The sequence below is a fragment of the Triticum aestivum genome, chromosome 2D (assembly GCF_018294505.1).
Source record: "Triticum aestivum cultivar Chinese Spring chromosome 2D, IWGSC CS RefSeq v2.1, whole genome shotgun sequence".
NCBI classification, from domain to species: Eukaryota; Viridiplantae; Streptophyta; class Magnoliopsida; order Poales; family Poaceae; genus Triticum; species Triticum aestivum.
The window spans coordinates 83,078,872-83,100,586 of NC_057799.1; the positions used below are offsets into that span (position 1 = coordinate 83,078,872).

Below are 21,715 nucleotides of genomic sequence, written 5' to 3' on the forward strand. Positions count from 1 at the left end.
GCTCAGCCTTCTTATAGCGTTGCTAGTTGCAGGTGAAGTTGAAGTTGGTTCCATGTTGGAACATGGATATTTTTGGAATATCACAATATCTCTTATTTAATTAATGCATCTATATATTTGGTAAAGGGTGGAAGGCTCGGCCTTATGCCTGGTGTTTTGTTCCACTCTTGCCGCCCTAGTTTCCGTCATACCGGTATTATGTTCCTTGAGTTTGCGTTCCTTACGCGGTTGGGTGATTTATGGGACCCCCTTGACAGTTCGGCTTGAATAAAACTCCTTCAGCAAGGCCCAACTTTGGTTTTACCATTTCCCACCTAAGCCTTTTTCCCTTGGGTTTTCGCGAGCCCGAGGATCATCTTTATTTTAAACCCCCGGGCCAGTGCTCCCCTGATTATTGGTCCAAACTGTCAGTCGCCGGTGGCCACCAGGGGCAACTCTGGGCTCGCCTATCGGAAGCTTGGACAATCCGGTGTGCCCTGAGAACGAGATATGTGCAGCTCCTATCGGGATTTGTCGGCACATTCGGGCGGCTTTGCTGGTCTTGTTTTACCATTGTCGAAATGTCTTGTAAACCGGGATTCCGAGACTGATCGGGTTTTCCTGGGAGAAGGTTTATCCTTCGTTGACCGTGAGAGCTTATAATGGGCTAAGTTGGGACACCCCTGCAGGGTATTTGTTGGAGATCGTAGCAGAATTTTAAAATTTTCTACGCATCACCAAGATCCATCTATGGAGTCTACTAGCAACGAGAGGGAAGGAGTGCATCTACATACCCTTGTAGATCGCGAGCGGAAGCGTTCAAGTGAACGGGGTTGATGGAGTCGTACTCGTCGTGATCCAAATCACCGATGACCGAGCGTCGAACGGACGGCACCTCCGCGTTCAACACACGTACGGAGCAGCGACGTCTCCTCCTTCTTGATCCAGCAAGGGGGAAGGAGAGGTTGATGGAGATCCAGTAGCACGACGGCGTGGTGGTGGAAGTAGCGGGAATCCCGGCAGGGCTTCGCCAAGCACAAGCGGGAGAGAGAGGTGTCACGGGAGGGAGAGGGAGGCGCCAGGGGCTAGGGTACAGCAGCCCTCCCTCCCCCCTTTATATAGGCCCCTGGGGGCGCCGGCCCTGGGATCCCATCTATGGGGGGGCGGCGGCCAAGGGGGGAAACTTCCCCCCCCCCCCAAGTCAGGTGGGGCGCCCCCACCCCCAGGGTTTCCAACCCTAGGCGCAGGGGGAGGCCCATGGGGGGCGCACCAGCCCACTAGGGGCTGGTTCCCCTCCCACTTCAGCCCATGGGGCCCTCCGGGATAGGTGGCCCCACCCGGTGGACCTCCGGGACCCTTCCAGTGGTCCCGGTACAATACCGATAACCCCCGAAACTTTCCCGGTGGCCGAAACTGGACTCCCTATATATAATTCTTCACCTCCGGACCATTCCGGAACTCCTCGTGACGTCCGGGATCTCATCCGGGACTCCGAACAACTTTCGGGTTTCTGCATACTAATATCTCTACAACCCTAGCGTCACCGAACCTTAAGTGTGTAGACCCTACGGGTTCGGGAGACATGCAGACATGACCGAGACGCCTCTCCGGTCAATAACCAACAGCGGGATCTGGATACCCATGTTGGCTCCCACATGTTCCACGATGATCTCATCGGATGAACCACGATGTCGAGGATTCAATCAATCCCGTATACAATTCCCTTTGTCAATCGGTACGTTACTTGCCCGAGATTCGATCGTCGGTATCCCAATACCTTGTTCAATCTCGTTACCGGCAAGTCACTTTACTCGTACCGTAATGCATGATCCCGTGGCTAACTCCTTAGTCACATTGAGCTCATTATGATGATGCATTACCGAGTGGGCCCAGAGATACCTCTCCGTCATACGGAGTGACAAATCCCAGTCTCGATCCGTGCCAACTCAACAGACACTTTCGGAGATACCCGTAGTGCACCTTTATAGTCACCCAGTTACGTTGTGACGTTTGGTACACCCAAAGCACTCCTACGGTATCCGGGAGTTGCACGATCTCATGGTCTAAGGAAATGATACTTGACATTGGAAAAGCTCTAGCAAACGAACTACACGATCTTTTGTGCTATGCTTAGGATTGGGTCTTGTCCATCACATCATTCTCCTAATGATGTGATCCCGTTATCAATGACATCCAATGTCCATAGTCAGGAAACCATGACTATCTGTTGATCAACGAGCTAGTCAACTAGAGGCTTACTAGGGACACGTTGTGGTCTATGTATTCACACATGTATTACGATTTCCGGATAACACAATTATAGCATGAACAATAGACAATTATCATGAACAAGGAAATATAATAATAACCATTTATTATTGCCTCTAGGGCATATTTCCAACAGTCTCCCACTTGCACTAGAGTCAATAATCTAGTTACATTGTGATGAATCGAACACCCATAGAGTTCTGGTGTTGATCATGTTTTGCTCTAGGGAGAGGTTTAGTCAACGGATCTGCTACATTCAGGTCCGTATGTACTTTACAAATATCTATGTCTCCATTTTGAACACTTTCACGAATGGAGTTGAAGCGACGCTTGATATGCCTGGTCTTCCTGTGAAACCTGGGCTCCTTGGCAAGGGCAATAGCTCCAGTGTTGTCACAGAAGAGAGTCATCGGGCCCGACGCATTGGGAATCACCCCTAGGTCGGTAATGAACTCCTTCATCCAGATTGCTTCTTGCGCTGCCTCTGAGGCTGCCATGTACTCCGCTTCACATGTAGATCCCGCCACGACGCTTTGCTTGCAACTGCACCAGCTTACTGCCCCTCCATTCAAAATATACACGTATCCGGTTTGTGACTTCGAGTCATCCAGATCTGTGTCGAAGCTAGCGTCGACGTAACCCTTTACGACGAGCTCTTCGTCACCTCCATAAACGAGAAACATATCCTTAGTCCTCTTCAGGTACTTCAGGATATTCTTGACCGCTGTCCAGTGTTCCATGCCGGGATTACTTTGGTACCTTCCTACCAAACTTACGGCAAGGTTTACATCAGGTCTGGTACACAGCATGGCATACATAATAGACCCTATGGCCGAGGCATAGGGGATGACACTCATCTTTTCTCTATCTTCTGCCGTGGTCGGGCATTGAGCCGTGCTCAATTGCACACCTTGCAATACAGGCAAGAACCCCTTCTTGGACTGATCCATATTGAACTTCTTCAATATCTTGTCAAGGTACGTACTCTGTGAAAGACCAATGAGGCGTCTTGATCTATCTCTATAGATCTTGATGCCTAATATATAAGCAGCTTCTCCAAGGTCCTTCATTGAAAAACACTTATTCAAATAGGCCTTTATACTTTCCAAGAATTCTATATCATTTCCCATCAATAGTATGTCATCCACATATAATAAGAGAAATGCTACAGAGCTCCCACTCACTTTCTTGTAAACACAGGCTTCTCCATAAGTCTGTGTAAACCCAAACGCTTTGATCATCTCATCAAATCGAATGTTCCAACTCCGAGATGCTTGCACCAGCCCATAGATGGAGCGCTGGAGCTTGCATACCTTGTTAGCATTCTTAGGATCGACAAAACCTTCCGGCTGCATCATATACAATTCTTCCTTAAGAAAGCCGTTAAGGAATGCCGTTTTGACGTCCATTTGCCATATCTCATAATCATAGAATGCGGCAATTGCTAACATGATTCGGACGGACTTCAGCTTCGCTACGGGTGAGAAAGTCTCATCGTAGTCAACCCCTTGAACTTGTCGATAACCCTTAGCGACAAGTCGAGCCTTATAGATGGTCACGTTACCATCCGCGTCTGTCTTCTTCTTAAAGATCCATTTATTTTCTATGGCTCGCCGATCATCGGGCAAGTCAGTCAAAGTCCATACTTCGTTTTCATACATGGATCCTATCTCGGATTTCATGGCTTCTAGCCATTTGTCGGAATCCGGGCCCGCCATCGCTTCTTCATAGTTCGAAGGTTCACCGTTGTTTAACAACATGATTTCCAGGACAGGGTTGCCGTACCACTCTGGTGCGGAACGTGTCCTTGTGGACCTACGAAGTTCAGCAGTAACTTGATCCGAAGCTTCATGATCATCATCATTAACTTCCTCCCCAGTCGGTGTAGGCACCACAGGAACATCTTCCCGCGCTGCGCTACTTTCCGGTTCGGAAGGGGTGACTATCACCTCATCAAGTTCCACTTTCCTCCCACTTAATTCTTTCGAGAGAAACTCTTTCTCCAGAAAGGACCCGTTCTTGGCAACAAAGATCTTGCCTTCGGATCTGAGGTAGAAGGTATACCCAATGGTTTCCTTAGGGTATCCTATGAAGACGCATTTTTCCGACTTGGGTTCGAGCTTTTCAGGTTGAAGTTTCTTGACATAAGCATCGCATCCCCAAACTTTTAGAAACGACAGCTTAGGTTTCTTCCCAAACCATAATTCATACGGTGTCGTCTCAACGGATTTCGACGGAGCCCTATTTAAAGTGAATGCGGCAGTCTCTAAAGCATAGCCCCAAAATGAGAGCGGTAGATCGGTAAGAGACATCATAGATCGCACCATATCCAATAGAGTGCGATTACGACGTTCGGACACACCATTTCGCTGAGGTGTTCCAGGCGGCGTGAGTTGTGAAACGATTCCACATTTCCTTAAGTGCGTACCAAATTCGTGACTTAAATATTCTCCTCCACGATCTGATCGTAAGAACTTTATTTTCCTGTCACGTTGATTCTCAACCTCACTCTGAAATTCCTTGAACTTTTCAAAGGTCTCAGACTTGTGTTTCATTAGGTAGACATACCCATATCTACTTAAGTCATCAGTGAGAGTGAGAACATAACGATAGCCACCGCGAGCCTCAACACTCATTGGACCGCACACATCGGTATGTATGATTTCCAATAAGTTGGTTGCTCGCTCCATTGTTCCGGAGAACGGAGTCTTGGTCATCTTACCCATGAGGCATGGTTCGCACGTGTCAAATGATTCGTAATCAAGAGACTCCAAAAGTCCATCTGCATGGAGCTTCTTCATGCGCTTGACACCAATGTGACCAAGGCGGCAGTGCCACAAGTATGTGGGACTATCGTTATCAACTTTACATCTTTTGGTATTCACACTATGAATATGTGTAACATCACGTTCGAGATTCATCAAGAATAAACCATTGACCAGCGGGGCATGACCATAAAACATATCTCTCATATAAATAGAACAACCATTATTCTCGGATTTAAATGAGTAGCCATCTCGAATTAAACGAGATCCAGATACAATGTTCATGCTCAAAGCTGGCACTAAATAACAATTATTGAGGTTTAAAACTAATCCCGTAGGTAAATGCAGAGGTAGCGTGCCGACGGCGATCACATCGACCTTGGAACCATTCCCGACGCGCATCGTCACCTCGTCCTTCGCCAGTCTCCGCTTATTCCGCAGCTCCTGTTTTGAGTTACAAATATGAGCAACCGCACCGGTATCAAATACCCAGGAGCTACTACGAGTACTGGTAAGGTACACATCAATTACATGTATATCACATATACCTTTGGTGTTGCCGGCCTTCTTGTCCGCTAAGTATTTGGGGCAGTTCCGCTTCCAGTGACCACTTCCCTTGCAATAAAAGCACTCAGTCTCAGGCTTGGGTCCATTCCTTGGCTTCTTCCCGGCAACTGGCTTACCGGGCGCGGCAACTCCCTTGCCGTCCTTTCTTGAAGTTCTTCTTACCCTTGCCTTTCTTGAACTTAGTGGTTTTATTCACCATCAACACTTGATGTTCCTTTTTGATCTCCACCTCCGCTGATTTCAGCATTGAATATACCTCAGGAATGGTCTTTTCCATCCCCTGCATATTGAAGTTCATCACAAAGCTCTTGTAGCTTGGTGGAAGCGACTGAAGGATTCTGTCAATGACCGCGTCATCCGGGAGATTAACTCCCAGCTGAGACAAGCGGTTGTGTAACCCAGACATTCTGAGTATGTGCTCACTGACAGAACTATTTTCCTCCATTTTACAACTGAAGAACTTGTCGGAGACTTCATATCTCTCGACCCGGGCATGAGCTTGGAAAACCATTTTCAGCTCTTCGAACATCTCATATGCTCCATGTTTCTCAAAACGCTTTTGGAGCCCCGGTTCTAAGCTGTAAAGCATGCCGCACTGAACGAGGGAGTAATCATCAGCACGTGATTGCCAAGCGTTCATAACGTCTTGGTTCTCTGGGATGGGTGCTTCACCTAGCGGTGCTTCTAGGACATAATCTTTCTTGGCAGCTATGAGGATGATCCTCAGGTTCCGGACCCAGTCCGTATAGTTGCTGCCATCATCTTTCAGCTTGGTTTTCTCTAGGAACGCGTTGAAGTTGAGGACAACGTGGGCCATTTGATCTACAAGACATATTGTAAAGATTTTAGACTAAGTTCATGATAATTAAGTTCATCTAATCAAATTATTCAATGAACTCCCACTCAGATAGACATCCCTCTAGTCATCTAAGTGAAACATGATCCGAGTTAACTAGGCCGTGTCCGATCATCACGTGAGACGGACTAGTCAAGATCGGTGAACATCTCCATGTTGATCGTATCTTCTATACGACTCATGCTCGACCTTTCGGTCTTCCGTGTTCCGAGGCCATGTCTGTACATGCTAGGCTCGTCAAGTCAACCTAAGTGTATTGCGTGTGTTCCGAGGCCATGTCTGTACATGCTAGGCTCGTCAACACCCGTTGTATGCGAACGTTAGAATCTATCACACCCGATCATCACGTGGTGCTTCGAAACAACGAACCTTCGCAACGGTGCACAGTTAGGGGGAACACTTTCTTGAAATTATTATAAGGGATCATCTTACTTACTACCGTCGTTCTAAGCAAATAAGATGCAAAACATGATAAACATCACATGTAATCAAATAGTGACATGATATGGCCAATATCATTTTGCTCCTTTGATCTCCATCTTCGGGGCGCCATGATCATCTTCGTCACCGGCATGACACCATGATCTCCATCATCGTGTCTTCATGAAGTTGTCACGCCAACGATTACTTCTACTTCTATGGCTAACGCGTTTAGCAATAAAGTAAAGTAATTTACATGGCGTTATTCAATGACACGCAGGTCATACAAAAAATAAAGACAACTCCTATGGCTCCTGCCGGTTGTCATACTCATCGACATGCAAGTCGTGATTCCTATTACAAGAATATGATCAATCTCATACATCACATATATCTCATTCATCACATCCTTTTGGCCATATCACATCACAAGGCACATGCTGCAAAAACAAGTTAGACGTCCTCTAATTGTTGTTGCAAGTTTTTACGTGGCTTCTATAGGTTTCTAGCAAGAACGTTTCTTACCTACGTAAAACCACAACGTGATATGCCAATTTCTATTTACCCTTCATAAGGAACCTTTTCATCGAATCCGTTCCGACTAAAGTGGGAGAGACAGACACCCGCTAGCCACCTTATGCAACTAGTGCATGTCAGTCGGTGGAACCTGTCTCACGTAAGCGTACGTGTAAGGTCGGTCCGGGCCGCTTCATCCCACAATACCGCCGAAACAAGATAAGACTAGTAGTGGCAAGAAAAATTGACAACATCTACGCCCACAACTGCTTTGTGTTCTACTCGTGCATAGTAACTACGCATAGGCCTGGCTCATGATGCCACTGTTGGAGATCGTAGCAGAATTTTAAAATTTTCTACGCATCACCAAGATCCATCTATGGAGTCTACTAGCAACGAGAGGGAAGGAGTGCATCTACATACCCTAGTAGATCGAGAGCGGAAGCGTTCAAGTGAACGGGGTTGATGGAGTCGTACTCGTCGTGATCCAAATCACCGATGACCGAGCGCCGAACGGACGGCACCTCCGCTTTCAACACACGTACGGAGCAGCGACGTCTCCTCCTTCTTGATCCAGCAAGGGGGAAGGAGAGGTTGATGGAGATCCAGCAGCACGACGGCGTGGTGGTGGAAGTAGCGGGAATCCCGGCAGGGCTTCGCCAAGCACAAGCGGGAGAGAGAGGTGTCACGGGAGGGAGAGGGAGGCGCCAGGGGCTAGGGTACAGAAGCCCTCCCTCCCCCCCTTTATATAGGCCCCCTGGGGGGGGCCGGCCCTGGGATCCCATCTATGGGGGGGCGGCCAAGGGGGAGGGAAACTTCCCCCCCCCCCAAGTCACGTGGGGCGCCCCCCACCCCTAGGGTTTCCAACCCTAGGCGCAGGGGGAGGCCCATGGGGGGCGCACCAGCCCACTAGGGGCTGGTTCCCCTCCCACTTCAGCCCATGGGGCCCTCCGGGATAGGTGGACCCACCCGGTGGACCCCCGGGACCCTTCCGGTGGTCCCGGTACAATACCGATAACCCCCGAAACTTTCCCGGTGGCCGAAACTGGACTTCCTATATATAATTCTTCACCTCCGGACCATTCCGGAACTCCTCGTGACGTCCGGGATCTCATCCGGGACTCCGAACAACTTTCGGGTTTCCGCATACTAATATCTCTACAACCCTAGCGTCACCGAACCTTAAGTGTGTAGACCCTACGGGTTCGGGAGACATGCAGACATGACCGAGACGCCTCTCCGGTCAATAACCAACAGCGGGATCTGGATACCCAAGTTGGCTCCCACATGTTCCACGATGATCTCATCGGATGAACCACGATGTCGAGGATTCAATCAATCCCGTATACAATTCCCTTTGTCAATCGGTACGTTACTTGCCCGAGATTCGATCGTCGGTATCCCAATACCTTGTTCAATCTCGTTACCGGCAAGTCACTTTACTCGTACCGTAATGCATGATCCTGTGGCTAACTCCTTAGTCACATTGAGCTCGTTATGATGATGCATTACCGAGTGGGCCCAGAGATACCTCTCCGTCATACGGAGTGACAAATCCCAGTCTCGATCCGTGCCAACTCAACAGACACTTTCGGAGATACCCGTAGTGCACCTTTATAGTCACCCAGTTACGTTGTGACGTTTGGTACACCCAAAGCACTCCTACGGTATCCAGGAGTTGCACGATCTCATGGTCTAAGGAAATGATACTTGACATTGGAAAAGCTCTAGCAAACGAACTACACGATCTTTTGTGCTATGCTTAAGATTGGGTCTTGTCCATCACATCATTCTCCTAATGATGTGATCCCGTTATCAATGACATCCAATGTCCATAGTCAGGAAACCATGACTATCTGTTGATCAACAAGCTAGTCAACTAGAGGCTTACTAGGGACACGTTGTGGTCTATGTATTCACACATGTATTACGATTTCCGGATAACACAATTATAGCATGAACAATAGACAATTATCATGAACAAATAAATATAATAATAACCATTTATTATTGCCTCTAGGGCATATTTCCAACAGTATTATCTTTCGAAAGCCGTGACCGCGATTATGAGGCAGATGGGAATTTGTTAATGTCCGGTTGTAGAGAACTTGACATTTGACTTAATTAAAATACATCAACTGTGTATGTAGCCGTGATGGTCTCTTCTCGGCGGAGTCCGGGAAGTGAACACGGTTTGAGTTATGCATGACCGTAAGTAGTTTCAGGATCACTTCTTGATCTTTTCTAGCTTCGCGACCGTTGCGTTGCTTCTCTTCTCGCTCTCATTTGCGTTTGTTAGCCACCATATATGCTTAGTGCTTGCTGCAGCTCCACCTCATTACACCATCCTTTCCTATAAGCTTAAATAGTCTTGATCTCGCGGGTGTGAGATTGCTGAGTCCTCGTGACTCACAGATTCTACCAAAACAGTTGCAGGTGCCGACGATACCAGTGCAGAGGAGGCAACCGAGCTCAAGTGGGAGTTCGACGAGGAACGTGGTCGTTACTATGTTTCGTTTCCTGATGATCAGTAGTGGAGCCTAGTTGGGACGATCGGGGATATAGCATTTGGGGTTTATCTTATTTTCATTTGGTTTTGACCGTAGTCGGTCTATGTGTGGATTTTGGATGATGTATGAATTAATTTATGTATTGTGTGAAGTGGCGATTGTAAGCCAACTCTCGTTATCCCATTCTTGTTCATTACATGGGATTGTGTGAAGATGACCCTTCTTGCGACAATTCCTACAATGCGGTTATGCCTCTAAGTCGTGCCTCGACACGTAGGAGATATAGCCGCATCGTGGGCGTTACACAATGCGAGCCTCCGACAACAATATTCAGCTTTGTATCATATTGTTCGCGATAAGAATGACACTCTTGCACATGTGCTCAATTCATCCTCGTTGGATATTTTTTCGGACGGGATTTGATTGGCCTCCGTATTATGTCATGGCAAAATCTTTTATCCTGATTAGATTAATCTAATACAAGGATGAAATGTGTTTCGCTGGAACCTCACTACATATGGGTCATTCACAGTCTACCATCGCTCACACGTTCAGAGGTCCCAGTAATAATAACAAGAAAATTTGAAAGTCGAAAATTCCACTAAAGGTTAAAATCTCCGTGTAGTATCTTCGGAGGGAAGTTGTATTAACCAAAGATAACATCATTGTTGCAATTGCCAAGGAAAGAAGAAGTGTAGCATTTGTACTCACGACTAGACAATCAAGCACCACTTTTTCTAGTTCAAGTTTGCGCGCCAAACATCCAAATAGCGTTCAATCTTTATCCACGCACAAGTGTTGCCAATATTTTTTATCACTCGTTGGACGGTACTTCAAATAGATTCAGAATGCTAATAAGAGTGAGAGTGTATGCTTTATTATGGTCCATTTGCCTATGTAGAAATGATTTGGTTTTTAGTGACAAAAGCTCTTCTCCTTTGATATTATTTTTTCACGTTTATGGTCTACGCTACACCGAACGAAGAACCAATTGTTGTTCACGACGGTGTGTACACCAATGAGATTTTTACCCAGTATGGAGCATAATCACTGGAGCATATTTTATTCTTTATTATATTTTTTGTCTTCTTCGGAGAAAAAAAATGTTCAACCAAAACTCTTTTAGGAAATCAAAAAATCCACACTACCTTCTTCGAAATCAATAAACTGTTGGGTGAAGGATGTGTGATGATGAACGCGTGTAGGGAGGTGGTGGCGTCGACGGCAGGTCTGGCAGGGTCGATGCATTACTACCTGCTCTGAAGATGAATTGGTGGAATATGGTGGTGACGGCCTCTGCAGCGCGCGCATGCGGTGCACACTGAGAGTGCGCTGGACCAGTGTGTGACCCAGACCCGGCAGTTCGGCTTGGCTGAGGTCTCCCACTTTAGATGTTGGGCTTTGGTGTGAGGTGTGAGTATGCAGCCCCGACAATATACACCCCTTCATCAAGTGGATAGGAGTAACAAGGATGTTGCCAATGGTAGCTTCAAACTTATTAATGTATTACTACTTTGTAAATTCTAGGTGAATAATTACTCCTTTTTGAAAAGAAACAAAAAATCCAAATGCGAAGTAAATGTACATACACGTCAGTCAAGAGAACGTCTAAGAAAGCCTGGCGAGAACCATGGCGTAGAGGAGCTCGTTCCACGCGTCGGGCACACCGGGCAGGCACCAGTGGCTGCAGTCCTCCCTCTGCCCCACCAGCATCCTCGCCGACGGCTCCACATTGTACACCGCCGGGTGGCCGTCCCTCCTGTGCGCCGTCATCAGCGTCACGTTCATCACACGCAGGTCCCTCACCACGGCCGATTCCGGTCCCCCAAACGCCGGCTGCAGCATTCCCGGCCACCGGCCCAGCGAGATTCCGGTCATGTTCAGCTCCGGCAGCGTCTCCTTGCCGCAGCTCCCGCCATTTGTGCCCCTGCAAAGCAACAAGCAAATTGCTACTTATCTGTGCAAATCATGGCTGAAATTCACAAGACCAGCAGAGGAGACGTGCCTATTGTGCGCCGGCGAGTAGGTTCTGAACACGGCCAGGGTCTTGCTGCCGTCCACCTCCTTCTGGACCCATTCGTGCACTGTGTCCATGGCCCTCTGGTAGGCCGCCTCCACGCTCATGTCCAGCCTCAGCCTCTTGCCTTCCTGGAAGTAGCAATGCCTGGCACAGCAAGGTCAAGCCATGGAACCCGAGGAGCAGCCATTTTAAGCGATCCATAAAACACACATACAGCTGCTGGAGCCGGTCGTGGTTCCACCAGTGGCCGGAGTTGAAGACGAGCACGTCGGCGCCCTTCCACAGGTGCGCCCTGGAGTCCATAGCGCGGAGCTGGAGCGTGGAGCGGACGTGCCTGGGCGCGCGGCGGGGGCGGCCGCCGCGCCGGACCAGGTACGGCGACCGGTAGTGCTCCACCGTGAGGTTGTGGCGAAGGAACCGGAAGGAGAGGAAGCCCTTGTGCTTGGTGATGGGGCTCCCGTGCTCCTCGCGCACCGAGGCCCCGGCGTCGGCGACGGCGGAGGAGAGCATGCAGAGCATCGACTCCCACTGGTTGCGCCCGATCGAGTCGCCGACGAACACCAGCCGGCGGTTCCGGAGCACCTCCAGCAGTTTCTCGGCGTCGAACCTGCAAGCGATCGACGAGCAATGTTAAGTTGTTAACTAATAACAGATAATAATAAAAAAGTGCAGTTCCATCCATGAAACCATGCCGCCATGGTGCAAACCTCGGGAGCTCGCAGCGCCTCGGACGCCACCTCCACCTGGCGTACCCGTCGTCCGGCCGGCCGTTCTCCCGGCACTGGAACCCCACGTCGACGAAAGGGCACTCCCTCGAGTCGTACAGGGGGGCCACGCCCGCTTCCTCGCGCACCCACTCGCCGTCGGTTAACATGCCGTCGTGATCAACGTGGCCGCAGTACCGGCGGGCGTTGTCGACGGCGGCGTCTCCGTCCGTCGTCAAGACGACGGCGCCGGCGCGTGCCCTGACGACCACGCTGACCTCCCCGGCGAGCCTGGCGGCCCCGAAGCCCGAGGAGAGGGTGGCGGCGAGGAGCAGCGAGGCGGCGGAGAGGAGGACGCAGGCGCTCCAGAGCACGGCGTGGTCGCCGCTGAGCTGCCTCGCCCGCCTCCTCGCGCTCGCCATCTCCATGACCATGACGCGCTCTCCTCCCCGCTGCCGCTCGAGACTTGGCCGTATCTGCGTGGCATGGCACGTAATAGTAGCACAGAGGATCGATCGCTTGGGTTTGATCGCTTGCTGGCGTGAAAAATCTGCTCTGGTTTCTTCTTGTGTTTTGAGAACGGTTGCTTTCGCTGAAACAAAGTGAGGAAGGAAGAGAGAACGGTTGCTTTGTTCGGTTGCTCCTGGATTCAGTGGAGGAACCGACGCGCTGGTAGTGGAGGGAACTTGGCATGGTGTGCCCCGGCTCCGGAGAGCCCGAAGAAGCGATGGCGGGGTGCGGTTGGAAGTATTTGCGCCGTTGCGTGTATATATACCTCGGATTTGTGTGTCACTGCCATTTGTGTGCACATGTCAGAAGAGAGGAGATATGCTCGAACTAGTACAGTACATGCCAGCCCCGCCGGCAGCTAGATCCGCTGCCCGGTCGGGAGGGCATGCACGGCACGATGGAGCCTCTCATCTCCGCGCCTCCGGCCTCGCCGTGCCCGGCCCTCACACCACGCCGGTCGCGCCCGCGTGCTAGATATGACGATATCGATAGCCAGGAGTCTGGCCGCTCTCATCGGCCACCCTGCACCAGGCAGAGAGCTGGTGTGGGCGCAAAGCCGTGCACATGCTCAAGCCCCGTCTTTGGCTTTCCTGGTTGAAAAAATATTCCGCTGCCAAAGTGCCAATCGTCATGTTTCGTGGTGTTATATAGGGTATGCTTGTAGTAGCCTCGTCTCGTGTTTAAGCAAGAACAAGAAGTTGGTCCAAAATCACTCAGGTTCGTCTCGCTAGTCTGCACTTCCTCACCCAAACCTGCTATCACTGTCCCGCTACATCCATTCACACCACAATGTTCGCACCTGTATGAGCTAAATACCTCATCGGGGGCAGGAAACTAGGAACGAGTAGAATACTTTTTAGCTATTGATGATGATGATAATCAAGCTCTGGAGCTTGAACGCGTCAATAAAGAAAGTACAACTACAATTGTGTCAGCATCAACGATAAAAAGTAGCAGCACGTGGATTAAAACAAAAAGGAAACAATGTATACTGTAGTATCACCTATCAGTCAATCTCCACATTGGCATACCCCTCTTTTTTTCTCCCTTCCTTTTTAACCTTTTTAACACCCATGTCTTCCTTAAACCTGAACTAATATAAGGAGTACAACGCTACAGATCCCACAGAATGTACATGTAAAGTTGTAACCAACAGGTTTTACTTCTCGTGATCTTCATTCGAGGTGTCAATCCTGATTACAAGAGGTTGATGCAGGTCCGAGGGAGAGGCCGCCACCGGAAGCTGCGGGGCTCCTAGATCCGCCTCCCCATTCTCTGCCAGCGCCTTGTCCAGAGCAGATTTTGCGACTCTTGTGACGCATATAATCAAGAGAACTGCAGCATGACACGAGGAAAATCATCAGCATATACTTGCAAATGTAAGCAGGAGTAGAGTGACAACAAAGAATAACGGAGGAACTGGCACTTACTGGACATTGCAAAGCCAGAAATTATGAGAACCTGTGAAGAACAAAGAAGTCGTTAAAAGCAGTGTATAACAGTGGCACCTACTTTTAAAAACGGTCAAACAACTTGAAGGACATGTATATAATTGGAGATGGGGTAGATATGACTCCACCTGTTCATTTCTTTTACTGTCAATTATGAGAAAAAATATGGCACTTTTGCCTACTTGATCACATTACATGTTAGCATTTTTCTTCCACATTTCACCTTAAGCTAAACATCAAATGTAGACGACAGCTTTTTAGTGCTACCAGGAAATACCAAGCACATTTTCCTACCATACATACACCAATATGCCACTACAACATACTCCCTCCGTCCCCTAATATAAGAGCGTTTATTACACTAGTGCAGTGTCAAAAACGCTCTTGTATTATGGGACGGAGGGAGTACTTGTGGACTGTGACGAAATTTGCATCGTTAAAAATAACTCTGGAACTTGATAGATCATGCTCATGCATGCAACTTAAGTTTTTGCAAAAGCCTGACCAAATATGAAAAGAACCCAAATGCAAACAAAGTGTATACTACAAAATTGCTATGAACGATTTTCAATTATCTAAATTCTGCACAATAAACGTCACATGGTTCATGGCAAGCATGAATGATCGAAAAGGAACCTGGAAGAACCCCAAGCCATACAACAGAGGAAACGTCAACAATAATTATGGACTCATGACAAACATGATACCTACTCCAAAAATTAATACAGGAAAATGCTACAATACTCAATTGCTCACCCATCTGGTAGTCGAGATCTCACTCCATCCATGTGTCACATCTGATAGATCTTTTAATGTTGTTCCCACATATACCAAGGCGAGAGTGATTGGCTGGCAAAAGAATAAATATGATTAGCAACAAAGGTCACAAACACCTGATAGTTTAAGATCAGCTCTTTTAGTTAAAGGTAACAAAACCTGCAAGTTAGCAGATGTTTGTATCATGTTACATGTGACCATGTTTCGTGTGGAAATACAGTGATATGCTGAATTGCTGATTAAGGAACTGTGGAACCGAACACGGATTTCTGAAAATAATTATGTCTACTCGTACAACAGTGCACGAAGCAGCAAATTACACAAAGCCTGACGGTGAATGCATGGTCAAAAGACAAGGTTGCTGATGGTTACAACATGAGGTTTCATTAGGTCAACTGGCCAGCCAGTATGTGCCAGCACCAAAATTAGATAACGAAGAGAAGAACTTGAAGCATACCATCATTCCCAGCCAAGATGCCAGCATGTATTCCACAATGCCAACAGGAGTGACAGACAACAGGTAGTTCAACATGTTAAATGGAAGTAGAGGTACAAGCCGTAGTAGCAACACGATCTGTGAACAAAAATATGAAAAGCGTAAATAACTAGGTTTATTGTGATATGCAGGAGAATTCCAATAACATATATTGAAACACGACAAGTTAAAACTGTGAAACAGTCACAGAAAATGCAAAATTGTGGGGGTAAGAAGCAGCACCAAAAAACCGCATATACTGATACACGTACGAGTTAAAACTAAAAAAATAAGTCCTTGGGCATTCATAAATTGTGGGGCAAGAACCAGCACCGAAAAACCACAAAATCACGCAAATTACTCCAACAAAATCATAAAAACAAGAAAATATGCTTCCTTGATAATTATATGTCGGAAATCTCAGGTTTCTAGTACCACCTTTGGACATTACTCATAGCAATAGTCTTAATTTTTGAAATTTTAACAATCATGTGGAACTGAAACATTTGCAGAACACTTGGCAGTTATTGTGTTTTTCACATCACAGAGCTATAACATCCAATCCGCAAGAAGTTACCTTGAAGCCAGACCTTTGAATGGCTATAGCTACTGCTTGAAACTTGGGGTAATCTTTGCATTTGGAGAGAACATACGGCCTTCCAATCTGCAAGTCATATAGAACTATAAGATATAAACATTAAATGCACCATTAAAGATGAAACTAAGAGGCAGAAATTAAAGCCTCCACAGACCAGGGGAGCATATCTATACGTATTTTATCATATTATCTTCTTACGTAATTACAGTTGATAAAGAAGAAGAAAATGCAACATATAATTTAGGTCCCACAATATATGAGAAAACATTGTCAGGAAGATGGAATTACGTTAATTGGTGACTGGTTCTTGAGCAGTGAATTTGTTATCAGTGACAACATGCAATTTACTTTCAAATTACAAGAGCATTAAGTTCCTCCTTACCGTTCTACCAAGCAAAAATGCAGCAGTTGCGCCAATTGTCGCTCCAATGGAATCAGCAACAAACCCAACGGGCAGGCCAAATAGATAACCACCCCCAAGCTAAACAAGCAGATAATGCACACCAATCAGCCAATTAATACTACGTCAAATAAAGAGGAGAGCATAACAAACGGAAGTTCCATCAGAAGTGACTGCTAACAGAAAAATCAATTCGTGCTTACTGTGAGTATTGAGGCTGGAACAGCTAAGACCGTCAAAGGGATGTAAGCAAGGGCCCTGCAATGCACAACACGCCAATTATGAACAATATATCTCAAAATATTCTTTCAAATATGAAGCTGAAATTTTGATCTTGAGCAACAGCTGTGTAAACCACCCTCCTTTTTGTGCGTAAGTGTGGTGTGTGGTGTAGGCCTTGGGTTGTGCTGGAAAACTGGTCCACTCAAAGGGCACTAGGAAGGTGGTCACGAGTGAGGAGTGTGAAAAATGGAATGCCTAAGTAGTTAGCATGGTAGAGAAGAGTGGAGGACATTGTATTCAGTTGAATTCACTATGCCAATACAATCATGTAACAAAGGGGAGAGATTACTTACAATACCAAAGGACCCCATGCACCAAGGTTCTCTTTGATCCAAACAAGAAAATCCTTCAAAATCTGTCAATGTCATATCGAAACTCATCATGAATAAAATGAGAAGAGTAAGTATTTGAAGCAAAAACGTGTATGTTGTGTTAAGGACAAACATTAAACTGTGGCATCTAGTAGAAAGGTAAACAAAGAACGAAAGAAGAAGAAAAAGGTTTAGAACTATAGTCGCAATAAAAAATGTTAACACGGAAAATTTAGAGACAGATTAGATTTAGTTTCAATAATTCTAGAGAAAGTGAAATCTGAAGCCTAGCACTGATGCTTGATTGACAGAGATCTCAAACAATAGAAAACTTTATTCCATAAACATAGGCTAACATCATCAAATGTAAGTATGAAAGCCAACAGGACCAGTAACCTGCATATTTTTCCTCTCAAATTACCAATCTAACTCCATATCAATATCATCTACCAACATGCCATCATATCTGATAATATGAAGACTAAGCAAACAGTTCTTTGAAAGGGCGAATGTGATAACATGAGAATGTTCTGCCGTATTAAGTGGCCTACTAGTACTAGATTTAGAAGAACTAACTAATTAAAACATGGGGAAAAAGTATCTAAGGAAATGGTTTCACATTGAAAATTATAATCCTGGCTCTGCTTTGAAACTACACTATGAATTCCACTATGGAAAAGGCAAACATTAAAAAGACTGTTATAGAAGTGTATAAACATATGCGAATTATATGCTATATTGCTATTATTTGGAGAAGGATGCACTCGAATAGATTATAACAAATAGATACCAGTGTCCTCGAGAAATGCACCCTAACGGCCTTACCACTTACATGTAATTACCAATTCTGGCATACAATACTTACTAGATGGGTGAACAGACAGCATCGGTTACAGATTTTTTAGAGCCTTGATAGAACACATGTTACATCGTCAAATACTTTGCAAAATACTCCCTCCGTCACATAATATAAGACGTTTTATATTTGGGGACAGAGGGAGTAGTATTTACATTAATGAGATAATTTCTGCCTACAAATAATTTCACTGATTAGGTGACACTATCATACTATATTGGAATGCAATGAACAGTCTACTCTGTACAAGCCTACATTTCTAACGATCTAAACTTTTGAGTGCGTGCCAGCAGCCGCTGACAGCATTTGCTAGGAAACTTTCAGCCATATAACACAATGTCATACCAAAAATTCTCTTTCCACAAAACGGTGACGAGACTAGGTGTAATCGATGGGTGGAGTACGTCTAATCAGGAGCCAGGACAGAGCTACATTTCGGCAACACAAAGGACTTCTTCTCGCGCCACACTACATCACGCACGTTGCAAGCGGTATAGCCCTAACATCATCACATCTACCATCGGTAGCAGGGTCCGAATCAGGTCGGCGATGGCGAGGGGATGAGGCGCGCACCTTCTCGACGGGGAGCGTGAAGAGCGCGACGCCGGCGGCCGTGAGCAGGGCGGCGCCGACGGCGAGGCGGAGGGCCGAGGGCCACGAGAACGCCATGGACGCGAGCAGCCTCCGCCGCCAGGGCCTGAGCCTGCAGTCCTCCCCCTCGCCGCCCTCGTCCCCGCCGTCCGCCCAGCCCCCCGCCCGCCCCCGCGCCCGCAGCCCCACCGCCGCTCCTGCCAGATTCCCCAGATCTGCCTCCCGCCCCACCTTAGCCTCCCGCGCTGCCTCGCCCTCGCCTCGCCTCCGCTCGTCCCGCCGCGTCAACTCATCCGACACCTGGTGCGCTGCGCTCGCTCGCGGGGGATGGAGGGAGGGATGCGGATGCGGGGAGATCTGGGGAGCCGAGCACGCGTCCCGCGCGTTGCGTTGCGTGGCGTGGCTTGTTGCCTCGGAGCTTTTTTTTTTTCTCGCTGATGGGGGAGCAGGGGGGAAAGGCGCTCGTTTGCTTCCACCTACCGTCTCCGGCCTCGCCGTCCACCACACCGACGGATGTGACGCGTGTGCGGCGGTGCGATCCGGTGCTCTTCTCCCCTCTTTTTTTTTTTAATACTTCGCGGGGAGGCACGGTGCCATGGTGTATTGGTGTGTGATCCGGTTTCGGCTGGGGAGGGCGGGACCAGACTGAACCGTATTCTTTTATGAGCTCTATATATATCTACTTTTCGTCTTGTACTACGTACAACCTTGCAAGCTGCACTTTCTCCGAATTTTTCCGTCCAAAGCTGCTTCTTGTCCATTAATTAAAGAAAGATGCCGCATTTGGTTGGCATTTATTCTATATATACTATGGAAAGGATCTGTTGACATGTCGCAATCTAAATTATTTTTGTTAGAAAAATTTCTGATCTATTCATCATATGTCATGGCAGTACCAGGAACACCAAAAATGACAAAAATTGCATGAAGGTCCGTAGACCACCTAGCAACTACTACAAGCACTAGAGCGCGCCAAAGGCACGTCATCGTCATCGCTCCTCTCTTATCAAAGCGGGGCAAAACCTATTAGCAGTCGGGTCGTGCTAAGAGCATCAGTAGTAGTACCCTCAAACCCTCAAAAACCGCTTTTTTACGGGTTGAAACAGAAAAAAAGCAAAGACTAGAACCCATATAAACCCCTAAACAATTTTAAGGGTTGGAGCCCGGGTTGCTCTCCCAGCCTCTAAAAGTGAGGGTTGGAGAGGGGAAACAACCCCAACTTCTATTCCTCCGCTGTGAAAGCGTGGGAGGGAAAAATCAGCCCCGTCCCGCCGCCCGCCAAGCTCGCAGCCGCCGGCCGCCGGCCGCCGCGCGCCATGGAGCCGCAGCCCGCCTTCGTCCTCACGCCCGCCTCCTCCCTCACCCCGCCCGTCGCCCCGCCCCCAATCGCCGCCTCCACGACGCCCGCGTCGGCCCAGCAGCCGCCCGTCCCGAGCCAGGCGCAGGTCGCGTCGGTGGTCGCCGCCACCCACGTCCTCGGCGCCAAGCGGCGGCGTGCTGGCCAGCACGTCGTCCCTCCGCAGCCCGCAGTCGCCCCGGCCCCCGCCTCCTCCCTCGCCCCGCCCGAACTCGCCCCGCCGCAGCCGCCCACCACCAAGCGCCGTCGGAAGACGTCGTCGGTTGGGCCGAAGGGTGCTACGGTCGCCAAGCTCGCCGCGGGAGAGACCCCGGTCGTGAAGAGGACCACCTCCCAGAAGAAGACCGCGCCCGCGCCCCCAATCGCCGACCCTCCGCCCGTCGTGCACGAGGAGCTCGACGGTATGCCCGCAACGACGTCATTCATGGGACTTCTCCAAGGCGCGGAGGTGGACCTCGGGGCTTCTCCTCTCGAACCCTTTGGGTTTGGTGATGACTTGGAGGAAGAGGGTGATGAGGAGGAGGAAGGGGAAGATGAGGAGGAGGTGACCGAGATAGAGGTCTTATGTGCGTTTACTATGCTATTGGTGGGTTTGTAGGAGGCAATTGCCAGCTTGAGGTACAAGGAGATGGCCGCTTCCAAGGGCAAAGCATTCTCATTTAAGCATGTTTGGGCAATTCTTCAAACTTTTGACAAGTGGAAGTTGAGGGATCAAGAGACCGCACCCAAGAAGGCGGCAATGCTTAGGATGGATGATAGTGATGAGGAGGAAAGGAACTTGTGCAAGCCCGAGGGAACCAAGAAATAAGCTAAGGAAGAAGATGGAAGGAGAAGCGTCAAGCATAAGGGAGAAGATGGAGCATATGATGAAGTCAAGGGAGACATTGACAATGAAGACAAAGCTTCTTATCACCGAGAAGAAGAAAGAGGTGAAGCTTGCACAAGTTGAAGCAAAGCGCAAGGCCGACTTGGAGGAGAGGATGATCAAGGTTAAAGAAGCAAAGGCATGGAAAGAACTCATGGTGGAAGAGAAGGAGCACATGATGTCCAAGAAGGACATGGATGAAGACCAATTGATGTGGTGGAGGGACTACAAGGAGGACATCGCAGAGAGGAAGAGGATATTCCGTGGTGCGTCCTCTACTCTTCAAGGTGCCACTCCGATGAGTGGTGGTGGCGATGGCGGTGTGGAGGACTCCACCACCGGCGCCTATGGAGGTGCTTGATGGACGTGGAAGTGGTCTAGGAGATGGCGCCGAGGTGCAACTTTTTGGTGATGGTGCCGATGAGAGGGGGAAGATGATGATTTTGTGATGTAAACTATTAAACCATGCATCAATGATTTTCACTTCCTAGTTTGTTTCAAGGTTGAATGTGTTTTTCTAGTGATAATTGTGATATGCCAAATGACAGTTTTAAGGGTTGGAGTTGCGGCAAAGACTAGAACCCTCAAACTCAACCCTTATAACGGAATTCCGTTATAAGGGTTGAGTTTGAGAGTT

The 21,715-nt window shown here is 48.1% G+C and overlaps 3 protein-coding genes across 3 annotated transcripts; all 3 read right to left on the reverse strand.

Annotated features, from left to right (window-relative positions):
- Positions 1 to 11,375: 11,375 nt before the first annotated feature.
- On the reverse strand, positions 11,376 to 11,890 carry LOC123048848 (protein trichome birefringence-like 11). The gene has a single exon (XM_044471868.1). The coding sequence runs from the start codon at positions 11,757 to 11,759 to the stop codon at positions 11,490 to 11,492; it is 270 nt and encodes an 89-aa protein (XP_044327803.1). The 5' UTR covers positions 11,760 to 11,890; the 3' UTR covers positions 11,376 to 11,489.
- LOC123055675 (protein trichome birefringence-like 11) lies at positions 11,835 to 13,324 on the reverse strand. The gene is made up of 3 exons (XM_044479585.1): positions 12,609 to 13,324; positions 12,116 to 12,508; positions 11,835 to 12,045 (listed from the first exon to the last, which is right to left on the reverse strand). The coding sequence occupies exons 1-3, from the start codon at positions 13,037 to 13,039 to the stop codon at positions 11,835 to 11,837; spliced, it is 1,035 nt and encodes a 344-aa protein (XP_044335520.1). The 5' UTR covers positions 13,040 to 13,324.
- Positions 13,325 to 14,052: 728 nt separating this feature from the next.
- On the reverse strand, positions 14,053 to 19,395 carry LOC123051782 (TVP38/TMEM64 family membrane protein slr0305). The gene is made up of 9 exons (XM_044474761.1): positions 18,839 to 19,395; positions 17,392 to 17,453; positions 17,020 to 17,074; positions 16,799 to 16,897; positions 16,396 to 16,482; positions 15,801 to 15,917; positions 15,323 to 15,415; positions 14,546 to 14,576; positions 14,053 to 14,450 (listed from the first exon to the last, which is right to left on the reverse strand). Exons 1-9 carry the CDS (start codon positions 18,932 to 18,934, stop codon positions 14,275 to 14,277), a joined length of 816 nt encoding a protein of 271 aa, XP_044330696.1. The 5' UTR covers positions 18,935 to 19,395; the 3' UTR covers positions 14,053 to 14,274.
- Positions 19,396 to 21,715: the final 2,320 nt, after the last annotated feature.